Source organism: Lissotriton helveticus, chromosome 6 (assembly GCF_964261635.1).
Source record: "Lissotriton helveticus chromosome 6, aLisHel1.1, whole genome shotgun sequence".
Lineage (NCBI taxonomy): Eukaryota > Metazoa > Chordata > Amphibia > Caudata > Salamandridae > Lissotriton > Lissotriton helveticus.
This window is the reverse complement of record NC_136067.1, coordinates 116,165,392-116,188,300: the sequence shown is the minus strand read 5'-3', so window position 1 is coordinate 116,188,300 and position 22,909 is coordinate 116,165,392. Positions and strand designations below refer to the sequence as shown.

General features: G+C 48.5%; 1 protein-coding gene across 4 annotated transcripts in view; it reads left to right on the top strand.

The window, feature by feature from the left end:
- Positions 1 to 22,909, top strand: part of LOC144762309 (exportin-5-like) — a 949,573-nt gene that overhangs the window by 443,039 nt on the left and 483,625 nt on the right. For all 4 annotated transcript variants that reach the window (XM_078647462.1, XM_078647460.1, XM_078647463.1 and 1 more), the window contains exon 23: positions 20,638 to 20,774. In XM_078647462.1, the coding sequence (XP_078503588.1) occupies positions 20,638 to 20,774 (137 nt within the window). The remainder of the gene's footprint in view (positions 1 to 20,637; positions 20,775 to 22,909) is intronic.

The following is a 22,909-nucleotide window of genomic DNA, read 5'->3' as shown; positions in this document are numbered from 1 at the left end:
GCAGTTTGCGACAATTCTTTATAGTACCCTGCAGGATTTTTACGTGGATCTGGTAGTGTTTGTTTGAGTGCTAAAACTTCAGCTCGCTTCCATGGAACATGTACCCATACTCGGTGAAAGTGGGGCAGGACAGGTGGGACAGCTGTCGCGTCACCCTCTCTCCATTGTGGGGGAACTTCTCTCATAGGGTATTGTCGTGCCTTTTTCCTACTAGATGCACTAGATTCCGATGGTGACCCAGAACTACTTCCCTTACTTCGATATGATAATAGCATTTCAACTGCTTTTTCCACATCGGGACCTACAATCATACCTTGACTAAACTTAAACCTTATACGACACATCTCTTGTGGGAGGCAATCCTGATCATTGTCTTCTAAATCCTCGCAAAGAAAAACACAAATCTGTTCGAACACATATCTCTGTGTCGCTGTTTCCCATTGATGGAAAACTTCCATAACAGACTGTAAATCATATTTTGCAGTGTCCAAGACCCATTTCCGAGCTAAACTATTCAGGGAATCTCTCTCTTGATAATCAGGCAGTTGACTTCGCAACTGTCTTCTTCCTATGTTAGGGGTCGTAGCAGGCGACCCGAAAAGGGGTAAAAGAAGATTAGTAACAGTGCTGCCCATTTTCTGCCGAAGGGAAGGTGAAACGGAGGAACAAACAGATGAAAAAACGGGGTGAGATAAGGCGGGGGTAGAGATGGCAGAAGAGGTATGAGGAATAATAGATGTGGTACTAGGCAAAATCATAGGAGGGGCATTAGGAGATGTAGGAAGTACAGTAGGCAAAATCGTAGAAAACACAGGAGAAACAGAAGTTGTCGGTGGGCCTGAAGGAGGCTGCACCGAAGAAGTAGGAGCCAGCTGAAGAGCAGCTGGTGGGTGCTGTGGAAGAGCCAGAGGCGCAGCTTGTGCAACTAAAGGTTGCGGGGGTGCTGTGGCATTCTGCGCATAGGGGGGTGGTGAAGTTAATAATTGCGACATTAATTGGTCTTTTTCACGCTCTTTTGCTGTCCCTTGCTGAAGAGACTGCAAAACTGGATAACATTTATCTATTGCCATTTTACGTTGCCTGTGCAACTGCTCATTTATCTGCTCTTCCTCATTATCTTTAAACTGCACGGCAGCTTGCATTACTGAAAGTCCCCCTTCTCTCTTATTTTTCTTAGCTAATTTAATTTCTTTTTGTTTGGCTTCTTTGCGCCATATGCGGAAAGAGTCAAACATCGCCGGCCGGGCTTTCTTTTTGAAGAGTTTAACTTCAAGGTTGTCTAAGATTTCAGAATCAAAACTACTGGGGCCATTTTAAAACACCGTCTTTCCTAGTGTATTTAATCCATACCTTGTTGTAAACGATGGGGCCTACCCCATGTTTAACATACAGCTCGTAAGTCGGAGTTCCAACTGGAGGAACCGGACATGAGTCCTCCAATCGGGAGTCCCTATTATTACTACCAAGACAAAACCAATTCCAGAGTCTAAGACTAGGCATCCTTTCTCTCTAGTCTAGTTCCAAAACTTCAAAGGATTTATCGACTACGATATTTCTCGTGAAAACACGAGTCCTTCGGTTATGGTGCTTGCAAGAACCAATAAAAACCTTTATGTATCTCCAAGATACCACAAAGTAAGTCCAACTAAGGACTGGGAGACGCTCCACTTATACTTAACTGAAAAATATCGATGGCTTCACCAGAAGACTCGTCTCAGCGTTTCGCTCTACCGAAAATTTCAAGGGTCCAACATCAGGGCGATAACCAGGGCAGCAGTCCTTGTAGCCGTCGGGAAGCGGGGAACCTCGTAGCAAAGACCTTCGGACCACGTCGACATGCAGGGGTCGATGAGGTGGTGGGCCCTCCTCCGGAATTTCCACACAAAGCTCCTCACGATCTTCAGGCTGATTGGTACCACTGGAATCGCCCCAAACGCTGGGCGCCAACTGAGGTACTGGGTTTTTAAGAACCGGCACAGAACCGGTAACCCAGCGGTGCCAGGGGATCAACACCCAGAGACCTCGGGTTCTCCTGAGTCAGACCGACAGAAACTTCAGAGTCTTCCAGGTGAAGTCAAAGATTAGTTTATTGGCTGCAACCAAGGTGACAGGGTCCTAGAAGTACAATACCAGTATATTCAGGAGACTGCACACTTTCACAAAGTCAGGCTTCTCTTCTTATACCTAATATTCAGCCTTGAGCAATACATTCCTTGGATTCGTGGTATTTCATTTATGGTTACTGATCACAAAAGAAAAGCAGAGTCATGGTGACATGTACATATTTCACGTCGTGCTGCCCATAACAAATCATCCGGCAAGACCCAACATTTCATCAGATATCGCTGGACCCCTAATAAAAACGGTCACCTCCCCATCATAAAGCAAGTGAAGGAAAGGAGTGGAGAAAGATGTGAGCGAGATATGGCAGGTGTGCGCGCTGAAATGGTTTTATGGCTGGTTGAGCCTAGATGCTATCTTGCTCGGCCACTGGGAGGGAACTGACCTAACGAGCTCGGCCTGGGGCAATGGTTCTAACTTGTACTGGGGTCAGGGAGAAGTCGATTAAGGAGTATGTGTCCTTGTGGAATCAAATTCAACTGGATTAAGGCCTATGTAAAGGGCAACATGCAGCTAAGGGTTCAGAAGGTAAATGACGATTTCGAGGTGAAATCGTCACTCGAATATGCCGAAAATACATGTACTTGACGTACTCGTCATTCTCGGTCTGTTGATACCAAATTCGTCCTATTTCGACGAAGTTTTTATTCTCGAGTCCAGTACTATTATATGAATCCAGATTTTTCAGAACCACAGCCCAGGATGTGCATTGTTGCAGGCCCAGGAGAGCGGAGGGGCCTCTCTACCCAGGGGTCCAGAAACATGTCTGCTGTATGGCAGCCTAGGCAGCCTCTTAGACAAGACGTGGATTGTAGGTTAGGTTTCAGGGAGCATCTCTAAGATGCCCTCTGTAGTGCATTTTACATTAAATCCCACTCTGGCATCAGTGTGGGTTTAATGTGCTGAGAAGTTTGATATCAAACTTGTCAATCTTTAGTGTAGCCATTAAGGTGCTGTGGAGTTTGTAATGGCAATCTCCCTGCACCATATACTCTTAATGGCATCACTGCACTTACAGTGCCCAGGAATGGCCCTGGGTACTGTAGGGGCACAGGGCTCATGCACCTATGCCCACACCACTGGCATAGTGCACCCAGCTAGAGGGGTGATTGAGGTATGCCAGGGCAGTGGGTTTGTGTGCATGGCCCACAGGGATGTGTACCTTCTTAATCAAGAGAACATGGCTCTTGCCCTCTGTGCACTGTTCTCTTGATTAAGAAGGTATTCAGTAGTAGGCACGGTTCAGGAACAAACATGCTACCTCTGTAGCACGCTTGGTATAAAGAATTGTAAGAAAATGAACAAACAAAGTTTAAAACATAGGAGTGCTTCTCCAATTATAATTTTTAATTTTACACAGAGATGTGTGCCATGTCAACACTGTTTAGTTCTGCACCAAGTCACTCAGCCTGCAAAGGCAGTGTGTGTGTGTGTGTGTGTGTGTGTGTGTGTGTGTGTGTGTGTCAGGGTACAGGGCCCCTAAGGGTGGCACAATAAGTGCAGCAGCCCTTAGGGGTCTTCTCTGGTCACAGTACCCTGGGTACCTAGGTTACCATTTACCAGGGGCTGACCTGTGGCCAGAGATGCCAATTGGGTTTAGGTTCCAACACAGTTTTAGGGAAGGAACACAGGCCCTGGGTACCTGGGTTGTTTGCAGGAACCCAGGATAGACTCAGTCAAAGTACATCGGCCATTCAGCAAAAAGTGGGGGCATACCATGCAAGAAAGATGACACTTCTCACAACACTGAATAGACAATTCTGTAGTAGGGGATCTCTGTGTATAGTCATAATCTAGTGAATAGTCCCGCCCATGTGCGAGGACCCCGGCAATCAAAAATAATCTCTTAAGTTGTCAGAAAATTGCAGAACTGCAAAGACACTTAAGAGAAAATTTAAAGATAAATAATGCAGCCTATATTCACAGGCTACACTGTCCAGTACTTCAACTAGAAAATTCCACCAAAAATCCACAAACAGCAAAGCCTGTCCAGATTTCCCTTGCTTTAACAGCAAACACCCTCAGAAATGATAGAGAGGAAGGTATGGACAGACAAGCCCCAAAGGCTGTAAAAGAATTATCAATAGTTTATAAGTGGCCTGGCGCACTGCTGTGAATGTTCGGGTGAGGTTATTCAGTAGGTTGATGTGGATTTTTAAGAAAAGTTTTTGGGTGCTCCAACAAGTAACGTGACCGTCCGTGCACGTCGTAAATGTCTATTCGATCAGCGCATTACACTAAGAGTGAACGCGTCCTTGGTAATGGGCACACGCTGGGGGTTAGTCAATTGTAGACGGACTCCATTGAAATTAAACAGGAAATTGTTTATTGTTCAAATTTCCATAATGCTTGTTTGCTTTCAACAATTTTCAAAAAAAGATTCAAGAATTTTCTCGAGTTGATGGTTTCAAAAACCAAGACAAAAGTCCTTGTAACACTTTTTTTTTCACATCATGCTCCGATGCATTTCGGGTAACAAGTACCCTTTTTCTAGGAGCGCTGAAAACACAACAGAAACGCTATTACCAAAGGGTTCAAAAACATATGTCTTAACACTGTATACATTGTTGCGTTAAAAGCAGAAAGCAGACAAAGGCGGCGCACTCGTCGTTCTCAACACCACCATGTATGATGCTAAAATCAGAGAACATATCAATAACCCTGAAACTTATACTAAACTACAAGGAAATCCAACGAATGAATACAAAACTGAATTATCAAATCTAGTCACAAAAGCATTTGAGGAAGGCATCATCGATGACCGTACAAAAAGATACCTCATAGTAGAACATCCAAAGAGCCCATCAATAACAATGCTTCCCAAAATTCATAAAAACACGACGGACCCCCCGTTCCGACCGATTGTGTCCACGAGAGGATCCCTCCACGAGCCGACAGGAAAGTTTCTAGACCGCTACCTTCAGCCGATTGTTCAGAACTCTAAAAGCCACATCAAAGACACAACTGAATTTCTTTAAAAACTTTCTGATCTCAACATCACCACAAATGATCATGTAATTCTATGCACCGCAGATGTAAGCAGTCATTACACCTCCATCCCCCACAGCGGGGGAATTGAAGCTATAGAAAAAGCTTTACTCAACAGTGACATTACAGACTTTCCTCATGCAGCTATTAATCTTCACTTTATACCACAGCTATTTCAAACATGACCAACAGTGGTACCTTCAAATGTCCGGAATGTCAATGGGCAACTGCGCAGCACCGACCTACGCCAATATTTATATGGAAGAATTTGAGTCGACTCACATATACGCCAACCCCAACTGGTCAAACAATTTGATATTATACCTCCGTTACATCGACGACCTATTCTTTATTTGGAGAAGCACCCGTGAGAATCTGATATCAGCTTTGACCGATCTAAACACTAAAGACAATCGCATAATCCTTAAATGGAACATTAATGAACAAGAAATCCCCGTTCGAGGCATGTGGGCTGCTAAATTCATATCTTAGCATTAGATCGCCGCCTAGTGTTGGGCTCGGATGATTGCACATTGTTGTCCTGGAAGAGTCTTCGAAGTATCCTGAGATAGGTGGCTCCTCCCCTGGACTACAGTGCGCATGGGCATCGGCTCCATCCCCAGATTGTTTTTTTCCGCCATTGGGTTCGGATGTGGTCTCGACGTCTTACTGTCGGAACCAAGAAAAACTAACTTTTAGCGGCCAAAAGGCCTCGATTTTCTTGCGTCGGTATTGTCTGCGCACGGTCTCGAGTCTTCCGTCTCTTGGAACCGGAATAAGCGGAGTTTTCTTCGCTCTCGGAACTTTGAGGCCTTCTCATCGCGACACGACTGCAAGCCTTTTCGGACATGGAGCGGAGCCCGTTTAAGTACTGCCCGCTCTGTGGGTCCAAGTACCCACACATCGATCTACACCCCGTGTGTAACAAATGCCTTTCGCCTGACCACGACGACGGCAAGTGCAAGTTGTGTGCACAGTTCCGCTCAAAGAAGACTCTCAAGCTTCGGCGCGCGATGCGCATGGAAGCTAAACAAGCGGCCCCGGATCCGGAGAACATCTTCGGCGACCAAGACGAAGAGGACCAGGGTCATCATCTCCAAATCTCCCCACCCGAGACGGAGGTCGAGGCGGATCCGGGAGACGACGACGGAGTCGCGGGTCAAGGCCTTGAATACGTCGACGAGGTAGGAGACGACGATGAGATTTATGGGGCCGCGGCGGATAGCTCAGGGGACGAGCTCTGCCCCGAAGGTTACGAGGATACCGACCGGGACACGGGATCGCCTGTCGGCCTTACCCAAGACCCGTTGCCGCAAGCCACAGCCCCGCCTTCGGGCCCGGCCACGGACTTACTTGCTGGGCAGACTGTTTCGAAACCGAAACCATCGGGATCGACAACACCTAAAATGGCCGACCCGAAAACGAAACCGAAAGTTAAGGACTCGAGTGTCCCTAAGATGGCTACCGTGCCGGTGAAAGCGACGGTGCCCGCTACCCCATCGACTCCGTCGACCTCCGGTCCGCAGAAGTCGAAGAAGTCCGTCGATTCCGATGCTGCGAAATCGAAACCGACGCCAGAGGAGGGGTCCTCCAAGAAAGATGGTCGGCACGGGTCAGCGGCTACGACGCCGTCTAAACCCGCCAAAGTCGGCTCCAAGGAGGCTACGCAGGCACACGGAAAGAAGTCTGTGCCCCGAACGCAGGAATCGGAGGCGGTAAAGACAGGATCCGCGCCCAAAGCGCACAAGGCCCACAAGGACGTCGGATCCGAGGGGAAAATCAGACCATCCTCGTCAGCGCCGACACAAACTGTGAGTGTGCCGTCCCCCATAGCCGAATCACTGAAAAGAATCAGGGAGAAGGCCTTTGCCCCGTCGGCTCCGATACCATCAACGCAGCCGCGAAAAGACACTCCAGAGAAGCCGTCTGGGAAACTTCTCTTTATTTTGCCGCCCAAGGAGGCGCCAAAAGCATTTTCAACCAAATCGGCACCGAAACAGGTGATTTCTTCACCGACTGGCCCACTTCCACGTCAGGTACTCGAATCCGAGGACGATTCGGAGCATTTCATCGACGCTGACACAGGCAAACTGACCCTCTATAAGAGGAAAATCACTTCAGAGCCAGTGGACCCCTATGTCATCCCACTAAAGAAGAAGAGGGTGCCCCTTGACGCCTCAGGCCTCACGGAACCAATCCAGCCTCCTCCGAGACGGAGCCCTACTCCCTCCCCAGAACACTCTGCGGGTGAGGGGTATGATGAGGACGAGCAGTACAATTTCCCAATCAATGAACCTGATGTGCAACCGGATTCATATGATGACACTGGTGACCAGAACACCCAAGGTGCGGGGCAGGACCCGCAGCCTTTTAATGCAGGGCATCCCCGACTGAGGATTCAGCAGGTTTTCATGCACTACTCGAAAGGGCGGCAGCCAATCACGATGTGGACATGCATGCCGACCCTGTTGAGGAAGACTTCCTTTTCGACACTTTTTCAGTCTCTGAAAGGACAGTAAAGACACTGCCTATGCTTAAAGGAGTCCTCAAGCATGCTGGGGACATATTTAAGGAGCCTACGAGAGCGAGAGTGGTCAACCCTCGCATTGAAAAAAAGTACAGACCTGCTCCTGGAGACCCCGCATACATTCGGGGACAATTGCCACTGGACTCTCTTGTGGTCGCCAATGCCAGGAAACGTGCCAACTCCCAGACTACGGGTGAAGCTCCTCCCCCGGATAAGGAATCCAAAGTGCTAGAGGCAGGGGGCAAAAGAGTAGCTGCACAGGCATCAAACTTTTGGCGCATCGCCAATACACAGGCACTCTTGGCGCGTTACGATAGGGCGCACTACGACACCCTAGAACAGATTGTACAACACCTGCCTCCACAGTTCCAAGAGGGCACCAAACTGCTTATTGAGGAAGGAAAGCTAATTTCAAACGCAGCCATCAAGTGTGCACTTGACGCTGCGGACACAGCTGCTAGAGCTATCAACACTAGCGTTATGCTGAGACGACAAGCGTGGCTCCGCATCTCAGGGTTTAAACCGGATATTCAGACAACAATTCTTAATCAGCCAGTCAATCCTGATAGTCTGTTTGGTCCGGATGTTGACACCACCCTAGAGAAAATAAAGAAAGACACAGAAACTGCTAAGTCTATGGGGGCCCTACAGTCACAACAGTTTCGTGGCAGCAATTTTCGTCGCTCAGGTGCACGTGGAGTCACCAGAGGACAAATGGGTCAACAATCCCAGTTCTCAAAAGGTGGGGCACAATCCTCGTTCACTAAACAGAACAAGGGAGGTTACAGAAATAACAGCAACAGAGGTCGCGGCAGAGGAAACAACAGCTCCCGCACCTCTACTCCAAGCAAACAGTGACTCTCTGTCACTGCCCCCCGACCACCTAACACCTGTCGGGGGGAGACTGCAGCAGTTCCTGCCCGTCTGGAGAAACATCACCACAGACAGGTGGGTGCGACAACTAGTCCAGTATGGTTATTGCCTAGAGTTGAAGTCCACTCCACCCAACATCCCGCCAAGGCAACGGCCTATGTCCGCAGAGCACTTGCTCTTATTGCAGCAGGAAGTAGTGGTGATGCTGCAAAAGGGAGCAATCGAGCTCGTGCCGGTGGGGGAGGAAGGCACAGGGGTATATTCCCTGTACTTCCTTATTCCAAAGAAGGACGGATCTCTCAGGCCCATTCTAGATCTACGTCCCCTCAACCTGTACATACTATCAGAACATTTCCACATGCTTACACTGCAGCAGATTCTTCCCTTGCTAAACCAGGGAGACTTCTTAGCAACCTTAGATCTCAAGGATGCTTATTTCCACATTCCACTACACCCGTCACACAGGAAATACCTCAGGTTCACTATTCAAGGCAGGCACTACCAGTTCAAAGTCCTACCCTTCGGAGTCACAACAGCCCCGAGGGTGTTCACCAAGTGTCTAGCGACAGTAGCGGCGCACCTCAGGAGGCAGAACATCCATGTCTACCCCTACCTAGACGACTGGCTCGTGCAAGCCAAGTCAGAGCAACAGTGCGCCGCAGACATGTCGACTACAATTCACCTTCTTCACGATCTGGGTTTCTCCCTGAACTACCCAAAATCGCATCTTCAGCCGGCGCATGTCCGGCAGTTCCTAGGTGCAACGATCAACACCCTGACGGCCATGGCTCAGCCAAACCAAGTCAGGATAGACAGCATGCAGGCTCTGATCCAAAAGTTCAGGCCACAACACTCGCTTCCAGCGAGAGTGTTCATGCAGTTGATAGGCATGATGGCCTCCTGCATCTTCATAGTCCCTCACGCACGGCTACACATGCGCCCGCTCCAGGAGTGCTTAGCGAATCAGTGGACACAGGCTCGTGGGCAATTGACAGACCTAGTGTTGGTTACCAGTCGGGCATACGACTCTCTGCATTGGTGGACTCCACACAACCTTTGCAAGGGCCGACTGTTCCAAGAGCCCGTGCCGCAGATTGTCCTGACAACGGACGCATCTCTCCAGGGATGGGGAGCTCATGTGCTCACTTACACAGTGCAGGGACTATGGACGACGCAGCAACAAAAGATGCACATCAACTATCTGGAACTGATGGCAATCTTCATGGCGCTCAAGTCCTTCATTGTACATCTGTGCAACAAAGTCGTGCTAGTCCGGACGGACAACATGACCGCGATGTACTACATTCAAAAGCAGGGAGGCACCCACTCGCCACAGCTGTCTCATCTGGCTCAGAGCATGTGGAAGTGGGCCATTCAGAGGAACATTTTCCTCATGGCAGAACACCTCCCAGGAAAGGACAATCAGATGGCGGATCTGCTCAGCAGATACAGCCATCAAATGCACGAGTGGGAGATACACCCATCTGTTCTCCACCCGTACTTCCAGCAGTGGGGTCATCCGGAGATAGACCTGTTTGCCACAAAGGAGAACGCAAAATGCCAACTCTTTGCCGCCAGGTTCCCTCACCCACAGTCGCAGGGGAATGCGATATGGATGAACTGGTCAGGCAAATTTGCGTACGCTTTTCCGCCAGCCCCTCTAATACCGCTGGTCGCAAGAAAGCTAAGGCAGCACGAGATGACTCTCATCCTGGTTGCTCCAACGTGGGCGCGCCAGGCTTGGTACACCACGTTCCTCGAACTCTCAGTGGTGCCGCATCAAAGACTGCGCCTCACGCCCAGTCTTTTGACGCAGAACCATGGAGACATTCAGCATCCAGATCCACAACAGCTCAACCTGGCGATCTGGCTCCTGAAGTCCTAGAGTTTGGATACCTTAACCTACCTCCGGAGTGCATGCACATCATCAAGGAGGCGAGGAAACCAACTACTAGAGCATGCTATGCTGCAAAGTGGAAGCGTTTTGTCATTTACTGTACAGCCAATGACATCAACCCGCTAGATGCATCTATCCCCAACATCATCTGCTATCTGTTGCATCTTTACAAGTGCAATCTAGCGTACACTTCCATTCGGATACATCTATCCGCCATAGCGGCTTATCTCCAGAACAGGCAGCACCTCTCTGTCTTCAGAGTGCCTGCCATTAAAGCCTTCCTTGAAGGTCTGAAACGAGTCATTCCCCCAAGAACACCGCCAGCTCCGGTGTGGAACCTCAATGTCGTTCTCACCAGACTGATGGGACCGCCATTTGAGCCACTGCACTCGTGTGAACTCCAGTTCCTTACGTGGAAAGTAGCTTTCCTTGTAGCTATTACGTCTCTGAGGCGTGTCAGTGAGCTGCAGGCGCTCACTATCCAAGAGCCATTCATTCAAATCCATCCAAATAGGGTAGTGCTACGCACTAACCCCAAATTCCTTCCGAAGGTGGTGTCACAGTTTCATCTAAACCAAACTATTGACTTACCAGCATTCTTTCAAAACCCGCAAACGGTGGCGGAAAGAATGCTCCATACCTTAGATGTACGGAGGGCGTTGATGTACTACATAGACAGAACACAACCCTTTAGAAAAACAAAACAACTCTTTGTTGCCTTCGCACCACAACACAAAGGCAACCCGATTTCCAAAGCAGGGATAGCCAGATGGATTGTTAAATGCATCCAGATATGTTATCAAAAAGCCAAGCGCACTTTAACAATACCCCCCAGAGCGCACTCCACACGCAAACTGGGGGCATCCATGGCTTTCCTAGGGAACATTCCTTTAGAGGATATTTGCAGAGCAGCCACGTGGGTTACACCACACACCTTTACTAAACACTACTGTGTTGATGTGCATTCCAAGCAGCAAGCTGCTGTAGGACAGGCTGTTCTGAAGACACTTTTTCAGGTTTCTGCAGCTGGCACGGGCAACCGCCGCTGATGGAGGGACTGCTATGTATTCTATGCTAAGATATGAATTTAGCAGCCCACATGCCTCGAACTGAATATGCTACTTACCAGTATGCATCTGTTCTTGGCATGTAGGGCTGCTAACATTCATATCGCCCGCCCTCCTCCCCGGTGCCTGTCGCAGCTGCAGATATACTATTGTATTTATTCATTAGCATGGACATCCTTTACACTTTTCACTCCATCTTCTGCCACAATGGCGAAAAACAATCTGGGGATGGAGCCGATGCCCATGCGCACTGTAGTCCAGGGGAGGAGCCACCTATCTCAGGATACTTCGAAGACTCTTCCAGGACAACAATGTGCAATCATCCGAGCCCAACACTAGGCGGCGATCTAATGCTAAGATATGAATGTTAGCAGCCCTACATGCCAAGAACAGATGCATACTGGTAAGTAGCATATTCATTCCTTGACGTACTGGTCAGAATTACTGAAACAGGATTACAGACAGATCTTTTTAGAAAAACAACAGATCGCAATAACACTGTCCATTACACTAGCTTTCACCAGCAATCACTGAAAAGGAACCTCCCTTTCAGTCAGATGTTAAGAGTTAAACGAATTGTATCTGATTCCACAACATGCACAATGAGAATGAATGAAACAGCCACGAAGTTCCTCAATCGAGGATACCCCCAAGAATATGTCTCGGAAGCTATCACTAGAGCATCAGGAATCACACGCCAAGAAGCCCTGCAGGGATCTACCAAAAAACAGGATAACAGGACCGTGTTAGTCTCTAAATATTCATCCGCAAGCAAAGCATACAAGAACATCATCTTAAAACATTGGCGAATACTCTCATCTGAACCTGACTTTGGCAGTCTATTTGAAAAACCTCCAATCTTTGCATATACTAGATCTGAAAATCTAAAAGAAATACTATCCAAAGAACCCATTCCACAGATCCCAGCACTGGCACACGCCCGTGCCATAATTGCAGTAGTTGCAACAATGTCATAAAGGGTAATTACATCAACCATCCCATGAAAGGATTCAAAATCAAATTACACGTCAACGCCACATGTGATTCCACGAACCTGATATACCTACTGAAATGCCCATGTGGTATGATTCATGTAGGGAAAACCACAAGGAAAATCAAGGTTCGACTGAACGAACATAAATCTAATATCAGAACCAAGAACCAGAAATCTAGCATTGCAATGCACTTCATGGAATTCAACCACAGCGTGGCTCAACTCAAATTTCTGGTTTTAGAAATCGTCAACAAACAAGAAGGTAAAGACAACAACAAAACTCTGCTCCAGCGCGAGATCGCCTGGACCTACAGATTGCAGGCACTGAAGCCTCATGGCCTCAATGACCGTATTGAATTTAGCAGCTTCTTATAATACCTCTGATGGTATATATGTTTCACCTATAATCCTTTGTTCTTCAAATGTGTGAGCATCAAAACACTTTTTTCATAAGGTATACATTGAGCCTCCACATTACTCTCACCACGTTCACCTCTCCAATATGGCCGCCACAGTTATTCCTAACAACCAGTCCTTTCTCCATGTCTATGACCCAACCGTGACCATTTCTCGACACACTGCACGCCCCACCAGTCCACCATACTTCCCTGCGCCTTGCAGTCCTGAAACCCCGCATCTACCGGTTCTTCTATTTACCCAAGTAAGTCGGAGCTCCGACCTCGAGAGTCACGTTAACCATGTTTAACGATTGCTCTCCACCACTCCGCCTAACATTTCGTTTTCGTTTTCAGGACTTTACTTAGTTCCTTCCACCCTGACACGTAAGTGCGTTCGCTTCACTCTCCCCTACTTTTACCCGGCGCGTTTCCGATCACCCCCTACAACTTCACCCGCCTCACCGAGCATGTACACTCGCATGATGCGATCACAATTCACACGCATGTAATTAACGCAACAATGTATACAGTGTTAAGACATATGTTTTTGAACCCTTTAGTAATAGCGTTTCTGTTGTGTTTTCAGCGCTCCTAGAAAAAGGGTACTTGTTACCCGAAATGCATCGGAGCATGATGTGAAAAAAAAGTGTTACAAGGACTTTTGTCTTGGTTTTTGAAACCATCAACTCGAGAAAATTCTTGAATCTTTTTTTGAAAATTGTTGAAAGCAAACAAGCATTATGGAAATTTGAACAATAAACAATTTCCTGTTTAATTTCAATGGAGTCCGTCTACAATTGACTAACCCCCAGCGTGTGCCCATTACCAAGGACGCGTTTACTCTTAGTGTAACGCGCTGATCGAAGCCCCATAGGCTGCCATTATGTGGCTTAAATAGGATACTGTGCCTTTAAGAGAACTTTCCAGAACTTCTCCCAGTATCCCAGAATGCATAGCAGGTCCCTCTCACTTTCAGTTCTTTTTTCCGGCTCCTGCTTACAGGACCCTGTGCATTGAGCTCTCAAGGAGCTTTCAAGGGTTTATTGGAGTTTTTCTTACACTTTTGGATTTAAAAGTGTTCTCATTCGATTCTTGGTGTTTCCTTTTCACTTCTGTGTGTTTGTTCAGGCTTTTAGGGATCTAAAATGCCTGCTTTATTCGACAAGTGCCCAGCATGTGGAAGGAAGAAGGCCAAGACTGATCCACACGACGTCTGCATCCTTTGCCTCCCTGATGAACATGTCCCTGAAGATTGTGACATCTGCCAGACCTTTTCTACAAGGACCCTAAGGGAAAGGCTGAAAATTAGGCTCCAAGGCCTGGAAGAGAGGCGACTGCAGGCTGCAGGTGGGTCTGGGCAGGCTGGGAAGGCTCCCTCTGCCCCTGCTGAGGCCTCTGGGGGGCTCCCCAGAGGCAGGAAGCCCAGCAAAAGGTCCAGGTCTCCGTCGACGTCGATAGCATCGACGATGACGTCGAGAGGGATGACGACGGTGTGTTCCCCTTCTCCCCGGGGCTCCGGGTCGAGACAGCGTGGAAGATCGACGTCGAGAGGCCTGGCTAAGCCGCCGTCGAGGTCACCGTCGACGGCGTCGTCGAAGTCGAGGCATCGCCGTCGAAGAAGGCACTGGCGCTCGCCGTCGAAGCGACACCGCCGGTCGCCGTCGACCAGTTCGCCGTCGAGGGGATCCTCGGCGTCGAAGTCTGTGAGGAAGCGGTCGTCGAGGAGGAAGAGTCGACGCTCGCCGTCGAGGTCTGACCGCTCGTCGTCGAGGGGACGACGCTCGTCGTCGAGGAAGAAACAACTCGACGTCGAGGAGACGGCGTTCGACGCCGGAGTCGAGGGATCGCCGTTACACGCCTGAAAAACGACGCTCGTCGTCGAGCAGGAAGAGATCAGCGTCACCAAGGATCTCGACCTCCTCTAAGAGGCGCAGGAGGGATTCTGGCGCCAAAAGTCACGCTGGATCTGGTGATGGACGTCGGAGGCGTCGCTCACGCTCTGGAGGGTCTGGATCACAGGCCCCTCCCTCGAAGAAGTCAACGGGCACGGTGTATTCGGTGGTATATACGCCGCCAAGGCCTGCGACCCCTCCACCTCTACCAAAGGAGGCTCTTCCGGCTAATCCGCCGCTCCCCTCCCTTCCTCCGCTGCCTCCTGCGGGGCAGCCTCCGCCGCCGTTCCCTCCTCATAGGCCATCGAGGTCGGTGTCGCTGCCTCTGCTTCCGACACCTCCTAAGGGTACGCCTACTCCGAAGCCCCAGGACAGGCCACGGAAGACACCTCCACGGAAACCGGTGGAGCGCCCACGTGCTGGGAGGTCGCGCTCCCGCTCCAGGAGAAGGGAACGTTCGCGTCATAGGTCTTCCACAAGATCCAGAGAGGCCACAGGAGACACAGGTCTCGTTCACGGACCAGGTCGTCTGGGACCAGGGACTACTCCCCGACCTTGTTGGATTCGCCGGACACGAGGGTTTCGCCGATCGATGATCTGGTGTCCTTCCAGGACGTGCTGTTATGTGGTGCGGCGAAATTGGGCATTACTTTGACGGTGCCCACTCCCAAGACATCAGTCATCTTCGAGACGCTCCATCAGAAGCATTTGTCTCGGCCGTTACTGCCACTGGTGCCGGGTCTGGAAGAACCGGCCATGGATCTTTTCCTCACTCCAGCGGTGACTAAGGAGGCACCTTCCAGGCTACAGAAGAAGTACCGGGCTCCGGACTCGGACCCGGCCTTTCTGAGGCTGGAGCCCCCTCCAGACTCGGTGATTGTGACGGCGGCGCGCAAACAGCATGCCACCACGCCTTCCTCCACGGTTCCACCTGATAAGGAATCTAGGTGGTTGGATTCGTCTGGGAGACGAGTTTGCGGGACCTCGGCGACCTCAATGAAGGCTGCTAGTGCCACTGACTTGTTGGGTCGGTATGACAGAGCCCTCTGGGAATCCCTTCAACAATTTGTGGAGCTCCTTCCGCGGGACAAGCGGGAAGACTTCCAAGAGGTGCTTAACGAAGGGATGTTGGTGGCGAATCAAGTCATCAGCGCTGCAGCCGACTCTTCTCTACTGGCGGCGCATGGTTTCTGCCATGGAATAAACCAGCGACGTCATGCATGGCTCCACCTTACGTCTTTGAAACCGGACGCTCAGCAAAGGGTTGCCAATCTTCCATTCTCTGGCGAAACCCTGTTCGGGAAGCACGCTGATGATGAAATGGCCCGCATGAAGGCGGAGGCGGAAACGCTCACTGCGGTGGGTTTGGAGAAGCCCAAGGAGACCAAGAAGACGTACCATCCGTTCCAACGCCGGTTGGTGGTCAAGGCAGAGGGCGTGGCCAGTCTTCTGGACAACAGCAGCAACAACAACAACAGCAGCAGTTCAGAAGGCCATTCCAGAAACGCCAGAGAGGCAGAGGCGGCCATCAGTCGGCCTCAGCGACTAAGGGCCAGGCCGGGTCTAGGCCCTGAGCACTTACTTCCCCCACAACTGTTACCCGCTCCGGTGGGGGGAAGCATTCAATCTTTTCTGGCAGAGTGGAGAAAAATTACTCAGGACAAGTGGGTGCTGAATATTGTTTGCAATGGATACAGTCTTCGGTTCACAAGCCCGCCTCCATCAATTCCTCCGGTCGGCTCGCAGTATCAACTGCGTGAGCTCCAGGCGGAGGCCGATATCCTGTTAAGGAAAAGGGCGATCGAAGTCGTACCTCTGTCTCAAAGAGGAAGAGGTCTGTACTCCCGGATCTTTCTGGTTCGAAAAAAGGACAAGAACGAGTTCAGGCCCATTCTGGATTTGCGACAAGCAAACAAGTGGATTCGCAGAGAAAAGTTTCGCATGCTGTCGTTGCATCAGATTTATCCTCAGCTGCCACGGGGAGACTGGCTATGTGCCATAGACCTCCAGGATGCTTACTTCCATGTGCCCATTGCACACAAACACAGGAAGTTCCTGCGGTTCCAAGTCGGCGCCAATCATTATCAATACACAGTACTGCCATTCGGACTGAAGTCTGCGCCGAGGACATTCTCAAAGTGCATGGCGGTGGTAGCCGCACACCTTCGAAGGAACAAGGTGTTTGTCTACCCGTACCTGGACGACTGGTTGATCGAGGCCTCCTCCTTCGCGGAAGCGCAAGCGCACTTCCAGAAGACGTGCGTTCTCTTGAACAAGCTGGGGTTGCACATCAACATGTCCAAGTCGGTTCCGTCTCCAGTCCAGTGCATTCAGTACTTGGGAGCCTCCATCGATACGCTGTCAGCAAGCGTGTCTCCTTCGGAGGAGCGACGCTTATCACTGCTTCGGAAGGCTCGGGCTCTTATGACCGCTCCATCCATGACAGTGAGGACGGTGTCCTCTCTACTAGGATCGATGGCCTCATGCATATTCCTTACGCCCCATGCACGGCTGCACATGAGACCGTTGCAAGAGTGCTTGGAGGACCAGTGGGATCAGAGGAGAGGATCTTGGGAGGACAAGATACGTCTATCTCTGCATGCTCTTCGGTCTCTGAAGTGGTGGTGTTCAGCGGAGAATCTCCTCAGAGGGGTTCCCTTCCACAAGGACATTCCCACTCAGGTTGTCGTGACGGATGCTTCTCTCCAGGGCTGGGGAGCGCATTCAGGAGATCTACTGATTCAAGGGATGTGGTCCCCGACGGAGTCCACGTACCACATCAATTTCCTGGAACTCAGGGCTGTTCACTTGGCACTGAAGGCCTTTCACCCGTCCTTCCGGACCAACTCTCTACTTGTACAAACGGACAATACGACCACAATGTATTACCTCAACAAGCAGGGAGGCTCGAGGTCACGCACCCTGTCGCAGGAGGCGCAGGTGATCTGGCGCTGGCTTCTGGCTCGAGGACTGACGATAACGGCTACCCATCTGCCAGGTGTGCAGAATGTTCAGGCAGACGCTCTGAGCAGACTGATTCAGGAAAACCACGAATGGGTCATAAACTACGAAGTACTAGGAGAAGTCTTCGCAAGGTGGGGAACTCCAGACGTAGATCTGTTCGCCACCGCCGAAAACAGCAAATGCCGAGGCTTCGCCTCCAGGTACTACCAGCCGGGGACGCTGGGGAACGCGTTATGGATCAACTGGTCGAACAGCTTTCTGTACGCTTTTCCACCCATTCCCCTGATTTCGACGGTTCTCATCAAGCTGTCCCAGTCCAGGGCGCGGATGGTACTGATTGCCCCGGAATGGCCCAGACAGTGGTGGTTCACGGACCTGCTTCACCGGTCTCTCCTTCCTCACATTCGGCTGCCGTGCAGGCCGGACCTTCTCACGAAGTTCGGGGGGCTGATGTTGCACCCCAACCTCTCGTCTTTGAGTTTGGCAGCATGGCTCCTGAGTTAGTGCAATATGGTCATTTGAATCTTCCTGCAGATTGTATGGACATACTGAAGGAGTCTAAGAGACCTTCCACTAGGACTTCCTATGCTTACAAGTGGAAGAGATTTTGTATCTGGTGCAAGTCTAAGAACTATGATCCGACGACTTGTAAGGAAGATGTCATCCTTCCTTATCTTCTACAGTTGGCGCAGTCTGGCCTTAATGTCCATTCTATTAAGGTTCATCTTGCTGCTTTGACTGCCTACAGGAAATGCCCTTCACAGACTTCCTTCTTCCAGGTCCCTGTGATCAAAGATTTCTTGGAAGGCTTGAAGAAAGTATTCCCTCCTGTCAGGCTTCCTTCGCCTTCATGGGAATTGAATGTGGTGCTGTCCAGATTGATGAAGGAGCCTTTTGAACCTATTCATAAGGCTTCGTTGCAGCACCTGTCCTGGAAGGCGGCGTTCCTCGTGGCCATTACATCGGCCCGCAGGGTGAGTGAAATTCAGGCGCTGTGTTGCCAAGAACCTTATACTGTATTTCATGCTGCTAAGGTTGTTATGCGTACTCACCCTAAATTTCTTCCCAAGGTTATTTCTGATTTTCATGTCAACCAGACCATAACTTTGCCTACGTTTTTTCAGAATCCTTCATCTCCAGCGGAAAGGTCGTTACATTCCCTGGATGTTAGGAGGGTATTGACATTTTATCTGGATAAGACCAAAGATATTCGTAGGTCTGACCAATTGTTTATCAGTTATGGATCTGTCAGGACGGGTCTTGCGACCTCTAAGCAGTCTATCTCTAGGTGGATTGTGTCCTGCATACAGTTATGTTACCAAAAAGCTAATAAGACCGTAGGAGGTAAGCCTAAGGCTCATTCCACCAGGGGCAAAGCTGCCACGACAGCCTTGCTCCGTAGTGTTCCGATTGCAGAAATCTGCAAGGCGGCCACTTGGAAGTCGGTTCATACCTTTGCTAAGCATTACTGCCTGGACACTGATGCCAGGGCAGACGGTCAGGTTGGGCAGGCTTCGCTGCGAAATCTGTACGCACATTAGTGGCGTTATTTCTCTTTTCTCCACCGCCGCTTTGGTGTGGGGATGGGCTTGCCATTCTATTCACTAGATTATGACTATACACAGAGATCCCATACTACAGAAGGAGTAGTTTCTGTCCTGTAACTCCAGTTCTGTAGTAGGGTTATCTCTGTTATAGTCATAAGCGCCCTCCCGCCTCCCCGGTGGAGAGAGATGTTCAGTTGAGGAATGCGACAGGTCTGGCGTGTTACGCCTTCAAAAAGAACTGAAAGTGAGAGGGACCTGATATGCATTCTGGGATACTGGGAGAAGTTCTGGAAAGTTCTCTTAAAGGCACAGTATCCTATTTAAGCCACATAATGGCAGCCTATGGGGCTTGTCTGTCCATACCTTCCTCTCTATCATTTCTGAAGGTGTTTGCTGTTAAAGCAAGGGAAATCTGGACAGGCTTTGCTGTTTGTGGATTTGTGGTGGAATTTTCTAGTTGAAGTACTGGACAGTGTAGCCTGTGAATATAGGCTGCATTATTTGTCTTTAAATTTTCTCTTAAGTGTCTTTGCAGTTCTGCAATTTTCTGACAACTTAAGAGATTATTTTTGATTGCCGGGGTCCTCGCACATGGGCGGGACTATTCACTAGATTATGACTATAACAGAGATACCCCTACTACAGAACTGGAGTTACAGGACAGAAACTACTCCTTACGCTTGTCCATTCCTACAGGTTATTTAAAAGCCTTAATGGGAGTAAACCGAGCACTTTAGTATGGGAAAATCTCCGGAAACTCCTATGTAATATTGCGGCTGAAGTAATATTAAAACAAATTTGTGTATTCCTCTTCATGTTGAATGTTTTTGTGACCCCACACATGGGCGCAACCAATATGTGGTTAAGAATGTAACAAAAAATTCACCTGTAAACCTGCCTCCTACTTGGTGGAGCATTGTCAAAACAATGGGGCTCGTTTGTGCTTCAGAACCTAAAGAGGGTGCGAAGTAGGGTTTGGGTCTGTCTACCTTATTAGCATGAACATTATGGCCAAACAATGAGCACGGAGGAATGCCAAACTAACAATCAAGATTAATGCAAATCAAGAATAATTTGAATTAAGAGAATGTATGAAACATATGTATGTAATGTTTTCTTTTGTGTTGCAGTTGAAGGACCTTAATTCTTTCTTGCACACAACATTTTGTTTGCCTAAAGTATACTGCCTGTGCTTTATCATTTTCACTGTGATTACATTTGGGGTGTTATGGGCCTTAACGTGTAGAACACAGAGTAAAATGTTATTCCAATAAAAATATCAGCTTTTTTAATTATAGCAGTTTCTTTGCTTTGGCTGGATTTCTTTAAATGTTGTGAAGGCATAAACTTTTGTTTCCTCTAATTCTAGTTTTCATATATTGGGACATGCTGGTCCTTCTATGAAGCAGGATTTCTACAGCGTGGAGAGCCTCGCCAGTCAACTTCTTAATACATGCTTTGTAAACCTTGAGAACATACCAGACTACAGACTGCGCCCAATGCTTCATATCCTTTTATCAGAAGAACCCATTTAGCTTCTCATATTAAATTGAAAGTGTATATTTGTTAGATGTTTAACATGCTCCTTGCTTCTTCTTATTTTCAGTAAGGCAGTGAGCAGGATTTAGAAATTGTCAATATAATCAGGTAAATTGCCTTCATAATCTAGATTTTATTCTTATCCTGTTTTATTGGAGAGTGAGATTTCACACAAGGAACCAAGTAGACTGCACAATTTTATTATTTTCTCTGATACAGCATTAGCTCTTTTTTGTATGTTGTATCTCATCTGCTACCCGTCTTTCCGTAAACAACCTTGAATCATAGACCTGGGCTGTCACCCATTTTTTCTTACTCTATTACTTCCCAGCTAGGTTCACCTAAAAAACATAGGTTACATGCATTCATACATGCACAGGTTAATAGTCTATTCTTCATCTTCATCTCTGGTAGCTAGCTTTTTTTCAGCAGATAATTTGCCTATGTACCCAGAGGGTTTTTCTCCAATTAGAAGTGGACAACAATGGACTTTTCATTGATTCACGTGCTTGAATCATCCCAGTTGAGTCCTACAGTTGTATTTGATTAGCAGTCTAATGTTAAACCTAGCCCATAGGCTGCAAATATTGTTACGTGAATCAACTATTTGCATCATTAAAAAAAGAACCAGATATCAAACACTCTGATACAAGCAGATTGAAGACCACACCCTGCCGAAGCCACCATCTCCCACTAGATTGCTGCTGCACGTCGTGTGTGAGAGGAGTCTATTAGCTTTGCTGAAACTACTTACTTTATTCCATGATCATTTACGGAATACTCCGAGTTACCGGATCACTGGAGGGGAACACTGGGTCTATTGTCTGTACCTACATACACTCGGTGGTAATTAAGGCTTCATTGGCAGCTCTAGCTGCATAAATCGTGCAACTGCCCGCTGGAGTCCTGATGGTAGGATGGTGACTTTAATGCAGTGATGAGCCCAACACAGGACATCCTAAGTGGCAGAGCAACTGCTAGGGCGACCCCACTTGCAGAATGTGCATACTAATTGGAGTTGTGTGATGTTTGGAGGAAGTGGCAGCTGGATGCACTGTCCCAGGGCTGGGCATCCCGGGACATAGCAGGAGCCCGACCCAAAAGGGTGGCCGCGTGGTCCACTTTTATTCTCCCATTCCCACTCCTCCTCATGGTTGGACTATTCATGCCTGCAGTTGATATAACCTATGTATGAGATGTGAAAGTCCTATTCAGTTTATCAGATCACCCCCCAGTAAATATATGCTCTGGAACAAATAGTACACCCACTCTGGGTGAATGCCTCTATACATGGTGGTTTAAGGATGAGCCTTTTGTCGACTATCTCCTTAAAGCGGTGTCTACCTATTTTGAGATTAACATTGGCAAGAAAAGAAGGTTGATGCACTTAAGACGGAGATTAACGAGATGTAAGGTAGCATCCTTGTAAATAGAAATTAAGGAAAGAAGGAAGGAACATCATTGTCAGAGGCAGGGCAGGTTTTTTTCACATGATACATGGCGGCTCATTCATCGCTCTATACTGAACTAATATACATCACGCTCGAAGTGAAATAGTGGGATATACTCTAACACCAAACCTCAAATGCTTATCAATATGTAGTGATTTATTTGTGAGATTGAGCTTTGTAAAGTAGGATGTAGTGGTATACCAGCAAATAAATGAATTATTTAAAAAAAGAAAAAAAGATTGCTATTGGAGTGGCACCGTGGACCTCCCAGATTAACTTTGGGAGGATTAAAGCATGCAGGTCTATAGAAGATACCAGTAATGGATAACTACCATTACAGGTAAGTAACTTTTTTCTTTATAGGACTTTCAGCTGCTTCTGACCTTTTTCAGTCAACAACATTTTCCAGCTGTGGGGGGGGACTCCTCAGATAGACATCTTTGTCACTCACAAGAATGCTCACTGCCCAAAGGTTTGTGCCCTCTAGTATCAGATTCAAGCTGCATTGAGGGGTTTGTTTTGCTTGAGGTGGGATTTTGTGCTGCATTGCGTGTTTCCTCTCATATCGTTAATTCGATGTGTATTAAGGAAAAACTGTCTCCACCCAGCCCAAATAATCCTGAATGTACCAGACGGAGCATGAGAGGATGG